Consider the following 16,822-nt stretch of genomic DNA (forward strand, 5'->3'; position numbering starts at 1 on the left):
CATTCAAATTCCCTTAGCAATGGAGGAGTGAGATTGTTTTGTGAATACATTAGCTAGACCTGAGAAATTTCAATTCATCAAGTAATCACTGAAATTGTACTCTGAATCCATATTGAGGTACTCTGACATCAGAGGGACTCCCCAGACAAGCATTAGCCTGTGTGCCTTCCCCAAACCAAGTTCCTGAATGGGAGGAAATGGCTCGTCCCTATCTGTCTTTTGGTTATACCCACCTATTCCACACTGACCTTCAGGATTTGGACACTGCTTCCAGTGGCTCTCAAACTTTTTGGTCTCAGAACTCTTTTATACTCTTAAAAGTTACTGAGACACCAAAGATCTTTTTTTTATATGGGTTATATCTATCAATACTTACTGTTTTAGAAAATAAAATGGAGAAACATTTAAAACACAAGAATACACAAGTGTGCATATTTCATTAGCTATGAGAGTGATGATTATCATCACACACCATGTGGCCACTAGAAAATTCCATTGTACAGTCATGAGAAAATGAGAGCAAAAAAGGCATATAACATCTTAACATTATTATAAAAACAGTTTTGATTTCATGGACCCATTGAAATGGTCTCAGGAACCATTCTCTGAGAGCAGCTGTTTTGAGGGAAAGCAATAGTACAGATATCTGCCTCTCTCCTAACATAGTTTAGAGCTGCTGGTACTGAACTCCAAGCAGACTGGATGTTAAAGCGAGGAGTAGCTATAATTAGAAGAAGCTAAAGAAGAAATCAGATTAGCAAACAACTGGTAGTATAAAATGCAAGATGCTGGATAGAGGAGAAAAAAGAAAAAAATTAGTATCACACTTAAAACTATGCAAAACAAAGAGTTCAGACAGAAAATAAAAATTCTCTTTATAAGATGTAAAGTCTAATAGCAATATTAATAAGAACATATATATAAAACATGGAATACTAATCAGTTGTAAAAAAGAAGGAAATCCTGCCATTTGTGATAACACAGATAGATCGTGAGGGCATTAGGGTAAGCGAAATATGTCAGACAAAGAAAGAAATATATTGTATGATCTCACTTATGCTTGGAATCTAAAACAAAAACAAAAAGTCATAGACAGAGAGAACAAATCGGTGGTTGGCAAGGTGGGGTTGGGAGGTGGGTGAAATGGATGAAAGTAACCAAAAGGTACAAACATCTAGTTATAAAATAAATCAGTCATAGGGATGTATTATACAGCATGGTGACCATAGTTGATAATTCTATATTGTATATTTGAAAGTTGCTAAGAGAGTAGACCTTAAAAGTTCTCATCACAGGAAAAAAGAAAAAAATAAGGAGCATATGTAGCTAAGTCTATGAAAAACTAATTAAAAAACAATGCCCAAACAAGAAAAACATATCTAGCATCTTTCTCAAAACAAGGATGATAAGAGGTATATAACCAATAAAATCAGGATAAAACTCTTTAAGGACCCTCAGGGTTTAGAAGTACACAGAACCACAAAATACACATGATTAAACTGCTTAAAAGAACAACATCTGTGACAGCAAAAGGAAAAACTTTTAATGTAAAAAATATGAGTTTACTAAGGAAAGAAATTTTCTCATGGGATTCATGACCAGATAGGCTTTCATAAAGTTCATGACTGTAGACAACTTTTTAAGATACTAAAAAGTTCTTTTCTGAACATTTCAAGTAATAAAGTAGAAAAATCTCTCTCTGGGAAGTACAATTCCCCATGGAGGTAATAGAGTAGACGACCTCATAAAGTCCTTTTTTGGTCCGAAGCAACATTTGTATTCTTAAGAAATTCTAGGCCTATTATAGTAGATAAAAATAGATAAATTCTGAAAACTCTAAAGCATTCCTATTTTTTTTCACTCACCTGTATTTTTTAGCTAGATCATCCCTTTCTGCCTTCTGCTTGGCAAGCACATTGTCCATAACTTCCTTGACCTCTAACATCTTATCAATGTATTGTTCTAGAAACATGGTAATAAAATAAGTCAGTTAATTGAGAGACAACAAATGCTAAATTTGGTCACACAGGACTTAGCCTTACTGTTAATTTTAAAAGCCATTATTTCCCTACCCTCTTCCCCAATATCAAGAGCCCAAATACATAAATCAAGGCTGATGGAATTAAGTCACTCTATGGAAGTACCCTGAAGTGTATAAGCAAGAACACTGTACCAAGAAGGAGCAGACCAGCCTGAGTTCTAATCCTGCCACACCACTGACTAAGCTTTGTGAACCTGGATAAGTCATGTGACCTCTCTTGTCAGCTCCCTTATCTGTGAGATCCCTCAACCAGATAAAGATATGAAAGGTGTCAGAATATGGAGGTGGGGAATTTGTAAAGCTATTTCTTTAGATAGCTGTAGCTTCACTGGGTGGGAATCTTCATCCTGAGCAGTAAAAGTGAGAGGTGAGGGGGTTTCACCCCTTTACCTCAAGCCTAAAGGGTTGTTTCTCAAAGGGCTATTGAGAGTGTAATAACTCTCTGTTGAGGTGATAATGGACTCATTTCTGACTTCCTCCTTGAACATCTAGAGGCTGAGAGCCTGAAGAGCAGAGAGCTTCCACAGCAGGGCAAAGACAAAGCTGCTGTTGTGCTAGGAATTAACTGTCCCCTTTTCTTCCAATAGTGGGTCCAAAGTGCCAGGATCTTGAAGATGGTGTGGAGCCTGCCCTGTGGTCCTGCCTCATGAGGGCTTGTATCTGAGGGTTAGAGATCTGTGTAAATTGGACCACCAGAAGAAAAAAAAGAAGCTGAGAGAAGACTCAGAGGGGCCACGGAAAGAAAAATGTGCACTATCACATCACAGGAACCATGCAGAAGTTTCAGAAGAGCCTCAGAAATTTTGCTTTGAAAAAACTCAAACAACTGTGAAAGAGTGATGGAGCCAACCAGTCAGGACTTGATCACCCGCCAAGAACTCTAGAGCCCCACTGTCTTACCTCTCCTCCTCTAAAGGGGCAGTGAGACACAAAAAAGAGATCATGATTAGAATATTTAGATAATCATGGTTATAACAGAACTGCAGTTAGAGTAAGTTACAAAGCCTGGGGGTGGGCTTAGAAAGGTTAACTAAATAGCAAAGAGGGTGGTACATTTTACTCTATAGAATTTGAGAATTTCTGTATTTAAGCAGACACTAACATGTTACAAATAAAAAGTTAAGTGAAAAAAAAAGAATCTGTAGCAGTTACGGCAGAAAAGGTGTCAAAAACTTGACTGCATAACATAGCTCCAATTTATTAACAAACAGGAACAGTCAATTTATGACACAGAAAATAAAACTAGTGAAAAAAATACCACTAATAATCAATAAGGCAAGTGAAAATATGGGACATATTTTCTTATTAAACTAGTAAAATTATTTTAAATGAAAATACTGATGCTATTAGAAATGCAAAGGAAAACAAACACTAACGTGTGTTCAGGGAAATACAAAATTATTATGTTACACTTTAGGAAACCAATTTATCAATATGAATCAACAGATTTTTAAATATTTATATACTTTTGACTCAATAATTCCAATGACGTTAATTTTTTCTAAGAAGATAATCCTAAATCGAGAAAAAGCTATGTGTTATAGCAAAATAGCAAAAAATTGGAAAAATATAAATGCTCAACAAAAAGGGAAAAATTAAGTAAACCGTGGAACACTTACTGAACAGATACTATGTAACCACTAAGAACGATGATTATGAGAAAAAGAGTGTAAAAATAGCCCATCTAGCATAATCCAAACTAAGCTTTTTAACAATTTTGAGGCATAATTACATGACTATGTTCTTAGAAGAAAAAGGAAATAAAAAAACCAAAATATTGTGGTGAATTTTAGCATATTTTTTCCTCATTACTATTTTTGAAGTGTATCTATATGCCTGTTATAATGAAAAAAGTATAAATTTGTAAAATTCATCTTAGAAGCATAAGGTATTATAAATACTAAATAAAATATATAGACTATACATATTGTTTGGGGGCGTAAATTACTTTGTATTATTTTCCTCAAACTATATTTTCCTCAAAATATAACATGTACCATGTGTTAGGCCAGCATGAAAAGTAGAATGCATAAAATTTAAAAAGAAATAATTTTTTAAAAGGGTATATAACATGAGTTAGGCTAAGAATTAAGAGCTATATCCCGCTACACAAAAGATGAGGTACTTTAAACTATTTTTAGCTAACTACTTTTAACATTCAGATCTGCATCTCTGAGGAGCTACTTCCTACCTTGGGAATTATACCTGAAGAAAACATAGCTGCGAGCTTGCAAATATTCTATGAAGTTTTGAGAAATTAAGATTATTAGGTCAGGGATAGGAGTCTAACGTACTATTTGGAATCACTAGTGTTTTGTAAACAGGAAGACAGCTATGCAGTAAGACATTCACGTGGTACATCTGCTCACCTTAAAAGTTTGAGGATTTACTCTACTTGTATCACCACTGCATATTCCTTTTCTGATCTCTTTTTAAGGGTTACCCTAGCTGGGTGAAGCTGAGGAATCAAGGAGTAATGTAGTCTCATCTCTAGTCACTATGTTATGTTTTCTGTCACATCTCGATCTAAACATATCACCAGTAGTGGCTTATCTCTGATTATGGTTCTGAGTGTCTCTCAAATTATTCACACTATACCTTGAGCCTAGAAGTATTTTCATCAACAACGACACAAACTACTGGTCTGCATCACTGATTTCTAATCATTATTCCTGGCACTTAACTTTTACACTTAAGAAGATCACTTTTCAGCCACTGTGAACTTTGAAATAAACATGTACCTTAAGAAGATGAAGTATCAATATCTTGGATGATTGAAATAATCAAACTTGAATAAGAATACATATTTACCTGCATCTTCAGGAGTTCTTATTTCAAACTCTAATAAATTTTCTTGTTTTTCTTCTATATCTTGTAGAATGGCACTAATGTTCTGATGCTAAAGATAAAAATATTAAAAACTTCATCACAAGAAAGTAGATGTTTTTCCCTAATATGCAATTGACAAATGCATGGTAAAAATGCTACAGAAAGTGCAACTAAAAATGCTCATTTCCCTTCGTGTTCAAAATGTAATCATACTTCATTTAAACTTAACTATATAAATACATCATGATTTACATAGCAGATCTGCTCCTGGAAAATAGACTGTAAGAGAACCAACCATACAAAGAATCATAATTTCTCAGTGACTTCTGTTATAATTATAGGTGTAGGAGGAGAAAACAACTAAAAATCACATATATGCAACAAGTTCACTTTTAGGCTTTATGACTATCATTGTACACTATTAAAATCTCACACATAATCTTAGAAACACAAAACACTACTCTCTCAAAAACTCACAAAAGGGATTTAAAACCACCTCTTTATGCACTTGTCAGTACTAATAGTCCTGCTGGAAATGCCTTCAACGTACTCTGCCCAGATCCCTCTCTTTCCTTGAGATGGAATTGTGGAGTGGACTCTGGAACCAGACTGCCTGGGATTGCATTCAGGCTCCATCTCTTCCCAGCTGGGTGACTACAGCAAGTTAGCTATCTTTTCCTTGTCTGAACTGAGTTAACTTATGTATAATGCTCAAGTCAGTGTCAGCATAAAGTAAGAGCTCAATAAATACTATTATTATTATATAAAACCAATCTTACACACAAAACCTCTGAATAAGCTAATCCATACTGATTTCTCCTTTCTCAGAATTACTTAAGAATTTTAGTGCTACATAAACTAGCATTAACATGTATAATGTCTTATACATTATATTTCCTCCATCAAAATAATGAGATCTTGCAGACAGGAGCATGGCTTTCATATCTGTATATGGTTTTCAAACTGCTGGATATACAGTTCTTGCTCAATAAATGACAACTGATGGACCAATTCATTATACACCCTTTCATATATCCTCAATATATATTCATTTTTAAGACACGTAGGTCCTCAAAGACTTGTGAAGTATGTCACTATAAAGTTTTACCTTGGTGCTCACAAGGGAAATGCACATAATAAAACCATTCAGTTATATGGATAAGCAATCCCACTGCTGTTATTTATGAAATGCATCAACATGAAACTATAAAATATAAATATGCAACACAAGCAAATGCTATGGTTATAAAAGTAAACTAAAGGTCTGAATCTGTGCCTCGGCTAAATTTCTACCTACAGACTGAGATAAAGAAAACATCTTTCAGTGCTGACTTTTCTTTCAGTTTTGCCTCATACTATAGATGCACTCAATTTTGTCCATCATGGGCCAAAACTTTTCACTCCACACCAGCTCCACAATTTACTACCACAGAAGGTCCAGTAAAACCTTCCCTCCAAGATCCCCCTTCTTAAGCCTTTCATTACCACTTATTTATCTTACCAAAAAAAACCAAAAAATCCTAACCTAGGATCTGTCTTTGGAACAAGCAACTTAAAGACAGTTTATATTCTGCTTACTGTAAAGCTTCACTATGATTTTATTCCAGATTTGCAACTTTTACTACGGCAGGATCATCCTTGCTTCTGACATCTCCTTTATAATTCTGTATAATAAAGCACAGTGGCTAAGAGCATAGGCTCTGGAGCCAGACTGCCTGCAGCTTAACTCTGCCATTGCTACTTCACAGAAATGCAATTTTGCATCAAGTTACTTACCCTTTCTTACCTTAGCTTCCTTATCTGTAATGAGGAAGGTAATGATACTAACACAAACTACCTGGAAGAATTATTAGGAGGACTAAATGAGTGAATATAAAGCACTTAGAGGAGAGCTTACCGTCTAATAAATACTCAGTAGTGAGTACCAACTATTGTTATTATTATTACTTCTGTACTTATTCTACACAGCGGTAGTGAAGGGGACTGCCTACATGCAGTAATTTGAAGGTGTCACATGGTAGCACCAAAGTAAAATCATCTCATTTCCGTTGCAACTGGCCATAGAGTTGCCCCTCACCCCTAATTTGATTTTAAATTTTCAACGTTCAAAAACAATTATACATTTAGAAAAGACAAACTATTAATGACGTTAAAGTCCTAATATTTCTTTTAAGTTTTTTTTTTCTTTTTTTAAAAAGCTGGTTTTCATTAAACTCCTTTATCTCCATTACATTTCTCTGAGGCTTGGTATCTGAAATGACACACATTATTCCTGAAGCAAATACTCATACACTTAATAATAATAGGGCAGTTTTTCCATAATGTTTCAATCTTTACATAAAAATATAACTTAAAGATACTTATGGCCAACACGGTAAACTGATGATATAGAAGGATCCCTGTCTACTTCAAACACAGAGAAAAATACATTAGACAACATACAATAAATGTTACACACACACACACAGCTAAGACTGGAAAAAGAAAAAGAAATAAAGTGAAGCTAGCAGTGGCCTACAGGGATTTGGAACAAACATAGGTATTAGGGGCTGGGTTTTTAACGCCTACATAGGAAAAGGAGATAAGGCCTCAGGCCCTCATGAAGAAGGAATTAGAATGGAGTCCCCACATAAACCTCATGACCTCAGGTGGGTTTCCTTTAGTTTAAATAAGGACTAGAAAGACTCTACTTGTAACACACCCAATGCTTTGGATAGAAAATTAGGAACCAAGCCTAAGTATATGAGAACTAAATTTATACAACCTGTGAGGTTCAGGAACCCTAACTGAGAAATCAGCATAAAAACTGGTGTGAAACTGATAAACTTTTAGGGCCTTAGCAGAAGCAAATGTTACACGCAAAGTCTAGGCACACCCAAATTCCCATAGTAGACCGCCCTTGCTGCAATGAGATTACCATAAAAATCACAAACCACCTGAAGGATCATGTTATCATGAGAAAGAGTAGGGAGGTGACTTCAAAATTCCTTCTAAAGTGTTTGAAAAGATTTCTTAAATGCTATCAATACTGTAGGGCAAGAGCAGAGAAGTCTTGTTTTGTTTTAAAACAAAAACTTTAAAGGAAATATAGATTGTAGAAATAAAAAACACAGTTACTGAAATTAAATACTCAATGTATGGGGTTAAATTAGAAACATCTGAGGAAAGAAAAAATGAATTCAAGAGGGATCAAAAGGTATTACCCAGAATATAGTGCAGAGAGTTAAAGAGATGGAAATATGAAAAAGATATATAAAGACTGGTCTAACAGCCATCTAAATGTGAGTTTCAAAAAAGGAAACTCCTGAGAATGGAAGAGAGGTAATATTCAAAGAAGTAAGAAATTCTGAGAGTTTCTAGAATACAAATGAGAAACGTATCTTCAGACTAAAGGGGCATGTCTAGCCCTAAGTATAATTAATAAAAACATATCCACATTTAGACATAACCCAGTGAACACATTGCAGAATATAACAAAAAGATTTTTAAACTGCAAGCTTAAAAGATATATTAACTACAAGCAAAGGAAACTAGGTTAACAATGACTTTTCATTCATTACAACAGATACTATGAACAATGTAAAATATTTCTGAAATGCTGAGGCAAATGCAATTTAGTTTGAATACCATTTAAAATATTTAAGGAATAAATTAGTTGATTAATCATAGTTTAGGTTTAATGAATGATATTTCCCCCTCTGCACTAACAAAAAATATGTAAGGGAGGTCTAATCAACATATGTAGCCTTAATCAAAATATTTTATTGAGGATGCTACTTTGTTTAAGAAGTTTAGTGTCCATGTGTTCTTGGATTAGAAGAATCAATATTGTTAAAATGACCATACTACCCAAGGCAATCCACAGATTCAATGCAACCCCTATCAAAACACCAATGGAATTTTTCACAGAACCAGAACAAATAATTTTAAAATTTGTTTGGAAATACAAAAGACCCTGAACAGCCAAAACAATCTGGAGAAAGAAGAATGGAGCTGGGGGAATAATGCTCCCTGACTTCAGACTATACTACAAAGGTACAGTAATCAAAATAGTACTGTACTGGTACAAAAACATAGAGACCAATGGAACAGAACAGAAAGCCCAGAAATAAACCCAAGAACATACAATGGAGAAGACAGTCTCTCCAATAAGTTGTGCTGGAAAAACTGAATAGCTACATGTAAAAGAATGAAATCAGAACATTCTCTAACACCATATACAAAGATAAACACAAAATAGATTAAAGACCTAAATGTAAGACTGGATACCATAAAACTCCTAGAGGAAAACACAAGCAGAACATTCTTTGACATAAATCACAGCAATATTTTTTGAATCCCTCTCTTAGAGTAATGGAAATAAAAATAAAAATAAACAAATGGGATCTAATTAAACGGAAAAGGTTTTTGCACAGCAAAGGAAGCCATAAACAAAACAAAAAGCCAACCTACAGAATGGGAGAAAATATTTGCAAACAGTGTGACCAATAAGGAACTAACTTCCAAAATATACAAACAGCTTATACAGCTCAATATCAAAAACACAGACAAGCCAATCAAAAAAATGGGCAGAAGATCTAAACAGACATTTCTCCAAAAAAGACATACAGATGCCAACAGGCACATGAAAAAATGCTGAATATTGTTAATTACTGGAGAATGAAAATCAAAACTACAATAAGGCATCACCTCACACTGGTCAGAATGGCCAACATCAAAAAGTCTACAAATAATACATGTTGGAGAGGGTGTGGAGAAAAAGGAATCCTCATATTGTTGGTGGGGATATAAATTGGTGCAGCCACTATGGAGAATAGTATGGAGGTTCCTTAGAAAACTAAAAATAGAGTTACCATATGATTCAGCAATCCCACTCCTGGGCATATATCTGGAGAAAAATATAATTTGAATATATATATACACACATACATACATACATATACACAACGAAGTATTACTCAGTCATAAAAAAGAATGAAAAATGCCATTTGCAGCAACATCAATGGACCTAGAGATTATTATTACTAAGTGAAGTAAGTCAGACAGACAAAGACAAATATTATATGATGCTGCTTATGTGGAATTTAAAAAACATGACACAAATGAATTAATTTACAAACCAGAAATGGACTCACATAGAAAGCAAAGTTATGGTTACTAAAGAAGAAAGGAGGGGGAGAGGGAGGAACAAACTAGGAATTTGAGATTAACATATACACACTACTATATATAAAACAGATAAAACAACAACAGAACTACTGTACATCACAGGGAACGATACTCAGTATCTTCTAATAACCTATAATGGAAAAGAATCTGAACAAGAATATATATATGTGTGTGTGTGTATGTATATATATGTGTATATATATATGTGTATATATGTATATATAACTGAACCACTCTACTGTATGTCTGAAACTAACACAACATTGTAAATCAACTATACTTCAATAAAAAAATTTAAAAATAAGTAGTGTCTAGTAAGCCGTGTGTTTTAAACTAAGAACATCCCCCTTATAAGTAATACATGTGTAACTACTATGTTTTTTTAATAAAATATACCTTTATATGAGGGATTTCACATATAGCAAACATTATCACCATAAACCATGTGGGGTCAGGTTGCTTTCCTCTTCTATGTCTAAGTTCCAGGGTCTTTTCTACCTAGTATGTATCCCAGATATTTTTGGGAGTAGATGGGTAAAGATACTATGACAGTGGCACCATCTGTGGGATAAGGAGTAGCCAAAGAACCTAATGCAGGTGTAAAGGATAAAAGCTAAACCATAATTCTGTGTTCAGTGCACATAATGGAGAGTTAAATATACAACATATTTTATTGGCTGATTTTGCTCAATTATGCTGTATTATTTTCTTATGACAAAAACCATTTTCAACCAGCATGCCCCTAAAATGCAAAGAGTGCTGCAAATAGCCAATGGCTGGCTAGCCCAAGGAATGGCATTTTCTAGGCTGAAGAACAAAAGGATTTCAGCCTCACTCACCATAGGAAGGTTCTCCACTTTTTTCCCTTGGTTTGAAAGAGAAGGTATATCAACAGTTTTGCAGTCATCACAAAAACACTGTTTATGTCTTTTTGACCAGACAGCAGGAGTTTTCACTTTAAAACATAAAATTAGTAGATATAATAAAAATGTGCAAAAATTTAGCATCATTTTATCAATTGTAATGGTTACATTTACTGAATACTTACCACATGCTGGATATCAAACTGTCTCTGAATCACCTTATTTAACCTTCATGCATATGAGCCCTATGAGGTATAATTATATCCATTTTACAGAAGAGAGCTTACAGGGATTGAAGATGTTGCCTAATGTCACACAGCTAGTATTGAAACCAGATGTGCTTTCAAGTCCATGCTCTTAACCACTAAGACTATAATTCATTGTCGCTGCAAAGTTTTCTCCGACCCTCTCCCATTCTGGATTCTCCTTCTCCATATAAGGCCACCCCATATCCCTCATTCCACTAGGGTACCTGATCAAGGAAATGTGTATACAACAAACAACAGAGAAGTGGAAACAGATATAGAACTTTATCACAGAGTTCCCAATAACTCCAAATTGGCTATGAAGAGGGAGAGAACCAAGCTGGGTCTCTAAGAAAGGCCCTGATGCTACTTACTGACCTACCATATGGTAGCAGGCAAAGAAAAGAGGATTTCTGTATCAGTCTCTTGACTTTGACCTACATGTGATCTAGCTCACTAGTAAAGCAGGACACAAAGATGATCCTTGGCTCTGACCAATCATATCAGTAATATGATTCCTCCCTCGAAAACCAACAGTTGGTAAGGATAGTGGTAGGCTAGGGGAAAAGGGTGTGACAGGGGTTCTCTTCCCAATATTCTTCCTCATCAAGAGGACAGATCAGTTCTTGGCTTTCTTCTTCTATCAGTCAAAGTTCAAGCATGAAAAAAAGGAAGAACAATTCCCTTTCCTCAACACTTCCAAAATTGCATTTAATTGCCTGTTTTCTGGTTGGTCTTCCCCTAAGACTGAAAGCTCCTCCTGGGCAAGTGCCTGGTTTGTTTAGCAGGTGCTCAACAAATGCGTATTTTCTAAATAAGTGTTCACTAAATGCTTATTTCTTATAGATAACTCATTATATTATTTAATTGCAAACTATTGCTAAAAATGGTTCACAAAATTTTACCTGACTATACATTCCTTTGAAATATTCTTCCCACTATAATATATATATATAATGTACACACATATATATGTAAGTATAACATATTTGCTTAACAAATTCATATCTCGCATTAAAATACTAGAGTCTCAAAAAGCTGGCATCAGCCCAACTTCTGCATGAATCATCACACATTTTAAAGTCACAGAATCCTAGTTACAAAGACTTTAGCACAGCGTCATCTTTTTTTAGACCCACTACACGTAAACCAATCTGGACAGTTTCATAAACATCTCTCACGTTCAGTGTTAGAGCAATTAAAGCTTGTTTAATGAAATGCATTTTGTTTCAACATATAATTCCAATACAATAGGACCATATGATGTATGAAGTAAACCAAGTTTGGAAATGTTATTTCTAAAAATAAATGATCCTTCTCAAGAGTTTAATAACATACAAAACACTTATCCCCAGTTACTAAACAATTTACAGAAATCTGAAGATTATCTTCTCCTAAGCAGAGGTATACACCTGTATAAGGAAGCAAGCAACACTGACATACATACCAGTGACGACAGCATTAGCCTCAGCTCTATTATCAGTCTCAACGGCACCGTAAGATTTTAGCAGCTCTTTCGTGTTTTCATCATCTGCTTCATCCAAGGCTGTCTTCTGCTTTTTATCCTTTTGATTAGGGTTTGCTCCATGTTGTAGTAGAATTTCAGTTGCCTAGATAGCATTTTTCCAAAGTTATCTCTACAGACACATTAAGATCAATAATCTCTGCTTTCATTACAAGATGCCACTACCAAGTATTAAAAGTTATCAAAAAAAGTTTTCAAACTCTGGCCCCCCAATTTTTGATTACATTTGATATGACAACTGTAAACTGATCCACAGATTTGGCCTGATCTGCCCTCACAGGAGAACCAAACATGATGACATGAAAGCACCAGATACATTGCCTTCACCACCGAAGAGGCAGACTTAGGTAGACCGATGTGCAGAAGTATTTAGTCTCTCTAACAGAGCCCTTTGTCCTCCCACAAGATGCTGGAGACAGGGTGGAGAAGGGAGCAAGGATCATTTCAGGATTATATTATGAATTATATTTTAAATTGCCATTAGACACAGTTGAATAAAGTTCCATTCAAACTATATTTCATGTTTACAAGGTTTTATGAGCTAGCCTGGGAACCTAATATCCATCCTAATGCCTATACAAATATGTCATGTTTCCTAAATAACTGACTTACATTCACAGAATGCTAATAAGGTAAAAAGAAACAGAAATAATCTACTCCAACTCCATCTTTTACAGAAGAAGAAACTGAGGTCAAAGAGTAATGTTGTGATATTTGGAGGGTAAACAGTTTCTAATATAAATAATGTTTCTCTGAATAACTCAAAATTGTGTATTAGAAGTAAGTTTGTAATTCATCAAGGTTAAAGATGGTCACTAATCAGTTTACAGTATAAGTTAATTAGTTAAAAAAAGCAGTAATTCCATCTGCACAAGTGACTCAAACCACTGACAAATCTTCTGATTAGGAAAAGATGGTCAGGATTTTGTAAAAGTAAAGATATGCTACATGCTAGTAGCTTTTCTCTGTCTACTTGTGTCCAGGTATCAAGAAGCAGAAAACCTGAAGAGCAAGTGGGCCAGCAGAAATTATAAAAATAGCCCCTTATTTGTTCTATTAGCTTAGAGTTAGCTCAGCATAAAACAAAACATACCTGTTTTAAAGTCAAGCATACAAAACTCACTCCTGCTACTTACTAGCTGTGTTCCTGGGCAAGTTACTAACCATCTGAACTTCATTTTTATCACTTACGAGGAATACACGTGAACCCTTGTAAAGTATCTGGCACACAATGGGGCTTAAGGGAAACAGTCCTCTAATCAGCCCTCTGTACACTCCAGCAGGGGTTCTGCCAATCCTCCCTGCAGGCTCTCTGCCTAACCTTATGCTCATTTGTAGACCAGCCAAAGAACACAAGGGATCCCCCTTTAAATCTCTGGAGAGTTCTCTCCGTGTAGATCCACTCTATCTAGTATTTTGCCCCATAAATTCTAACTGCCGGAGTCTTTTAAACTCCAAATTGTATCTTTTTAACTCACTGAGACTATAAGGCTATCTGTTTTCTCCCTCCCTATGCTTTTGCCTAGAAATCCCATCTAGTCCATAAAATGGGGCAATCATAGGGTTCATCTCATTGGCTTCCTTTCTCTCAGGGACTACTGCCCCCTGCTGCATGTTGACCAATGTCTCAAAACTGTTATTTTATGTGTCTCACTAACTTTCCTAGTTGTTAAGTTGGGAGGGAATATCTTGTCCCTGCTATCCCACCTTGTCCAACAGTGGATGTCCATCTTCACCCACATTTTATCTTTTTAAAAAAATCTTTTCCTCTCATTTTCCTTTTCCTTATCTTTTTATCCTCTATATTTTACAAGGAAGAACATATGACACTCTTAGAAGATAACTTAAAACAGAAACTAAGATTTTTTAATTGAAAGTTCAATAAGAAAATAAGATGTTTAATAATTTTGCATGTAGTCATGCAAGATAGAAAATTAAGAATTAAATATAATAGGGTGCTATATAATTGATATTGATTAGGTCTACAATACCATATATTTACCTCTCTTGTCCCCTCTTTTTATCTTTCTAGATCATCTATCAACATCTAATCTCAAAATAAAGAAACAGGGACAAAAGTGACAAAATGAGTCAGAAATAAAATGAGCCAATGACAGAAGAACTGTCACATGGAAAGTTAATGAAAATATGAGGGAAAATGCTGGCAATCTATCAGTACCAAAGGAATTAAAATATCATTAAAAAAATACTACTTCCTTCTTTTCTTTAAAATAAAGGTAACAGAGATACGGAAGGTTATTTCAAAAGCAAACTTCATCTGTATCACCACTGAGGTAAAAGAACATAAGTGATTCTCTAGATCAAGCAATAGTAAACTATGGCCCATGTGCCAGATATGGTCTGTTGCCTGATTTCGAAGTAAAGTTTTATTGGCATACAGCCAAACCCACTCATTTACATATTATCTACATTTGCTTTTATACTACAATAGTTGAGTAGTTCCAAAAGAGACTGAGTGACCCAGAAAACCTAAACTGTTGATTATCTAGCCCTTTAGAGGAAGTATTTACCCATCCCTCCCCTACACCAGAGCCGTCCAACTGAGTTTTCTGTGACAATGGAAATGTTCTCTTCTGTACTGTCCAATATGGGAGCCACTTGCTGCGTGTAGCTACTGAGTACCTGAAATGTGGCTAATGTAACAGAATAAATGAATTTTTTAATTGAATTGATTTTAAGTAATTAAAATTTATTAGCTACATGGGGTTAGTGGCTACAAGATAGGACAGTACAGCTCCAGATCAAATTCCTTATCTCAGGGCTAAAGGTATCTTTATCTTTTTCAAGCAGTAGAACTAGGCCTAGAATTCAAGTCCTCCAATATTCAGTTCAGTGTTTTGTCTACTAAGCCAAGCTCCCCTTCTGCTATTTCCTGTGGTTTATTTTCAGTTCTTGGCCCTTATCTTCACAGAGGACCCTCCCCTCTATATCTGAGTAATCATTTTCTCCAACCCTTGCTATGCGGGAAGCTGGCATCTTCAAAATAGGAAAATTCTCATTCATGAAGGCCACTTATAAAGTCTGACCTAATCAAACATTCCTTCCCACTCTCATTAACATGGCACTTTTCCCATCCATCAGGTTAAAATCTATCTCTTGATTTTTGGTCAGTTTACCACTGGTCACTGATACTGTAAATAGCCAACAATAAAATGGAAATACACTACAAATTGATTACGAAGTCAAAATGCACAGATGTAGGATTTCCTGAAGTCATACATTAAAATAATGTTGTAAAAATGCTTGAAGCACCTGCAAAGCAACTGATAAATGAGAAATCTACAGGCAAAATTGTTAACCTAAAAAAAGAAAAATCAAGATTTGAATATGAGTGGATTAATAGAGGACCTAGGGAAAACTTGTGGAGCCTCTCAAAATTTTTGAAAAAAGACCTTCCTTGAGGTCGTGGTGCAAAAATCAACTTTGAGATAAAGGATGTCCTATGTGCTGTCATATTGTTTTGCCAGAAAAGCTAGACTTCAGTCTTTTGCTGTTCCATAAATTAGTATATGTTTCAATTAGAAACTCAGTACAATACTATTTAGAAAAGAGTTACCATAGCAGGCCTAAGACTGCTATCCAGAAAGGCTGCTTGCAAGGCTGGCCTTTTGCTGGCATCTGTGAACTTGGCTGGAAAACACTGTTCCACACTGATATAAAACTTTCCCTAACTGATAAGGGTAGTTCGCTGCACTTAAAGTGTCTATACAAGCAATGTGGTTTATGCTTCTGGGAGTCTGGAATCTTGGTATGTGCTAGGCAGAGGGTGCCTACATGACCAGCCCCCAGTATACATAATGAGCTTCCGTGGGCAGAAACATCACACTTATGCTGCTACATTTTCTCTGCTGAGGGAAAAGCAAACTGTGTGTGACCTCCCATGAGGAAGACAGTGTAGTAAAGCCTTCCCGACTCCACCTTTTTCTCTGATGATCCAGCTTTGCATCCTTACTACACTGCTGAAATAAATCTGAGCTATAGTACAACCATATGCTGAGCTCTGTAACACTATCTAATAAATTTCTAAATATAGGGGTGGTGCTGGGGAGCCCCTTATTTTGTTTTATATTGCATTTTTTAGGATAATGTCCAAAATCCTGATTTTCCCATTATGATATTTTGGTCCTTA

At 35.3% G+C, this 16,822-nt stretch overlaps 1 protein-coding gene across 1 annotated transcript in view; it reads right to left on the minus strand.

Annotated features, from left to right (window-relative positions):
• Positions 1 to 16,822, minus strand: part of ANKRD31 (ankyrin repeat domain 31) — a 110,886-nt gene that overhangs the window by 22,276 nt on the left and 71,788 nt on the right. Inside the window, exons 18-21 of the mRNA XM_074359886.1 lie at positions 12,595 to 12,757; positions 10,879 to 10,994; positions 4,853 to 4,940; positions 1,866 to 1,962 (exon numbers count right to left, since the gene is read on the minus strand). Of these exons, the coding sequence (XP_074215987.1) occupies positions 1,866 to 1,962; positions 4,853 to 4,940; positions 10,879 to 10,994; positions 12,595 to 12,757 (464 nt within the window). The remainder of the gene's footprint in view (positions 1 to 1,865; positions 1,963 to 4,852; positions 4,941 to 10,878; positions 10,995 to 12,594; positions 12,758 to 16,822) is intronic.

The sequence above is a fragment of the Camelus bactrianus genome, chromosome 3 (assembly GCF_048773025.1).
Source record: "Camelus bactrianus isolate YW-2024 breed Bactrian camel chromosome 3, ASM4877302v1, whole genome shotgun sequence".
Taxonomy (NCBI): domain Eukaryota; kingdom Metazoa; phylum Chordata; class Mammalia; order Artiodactyla; family Camelidae; genus Camelus; species Camelus bactrianus.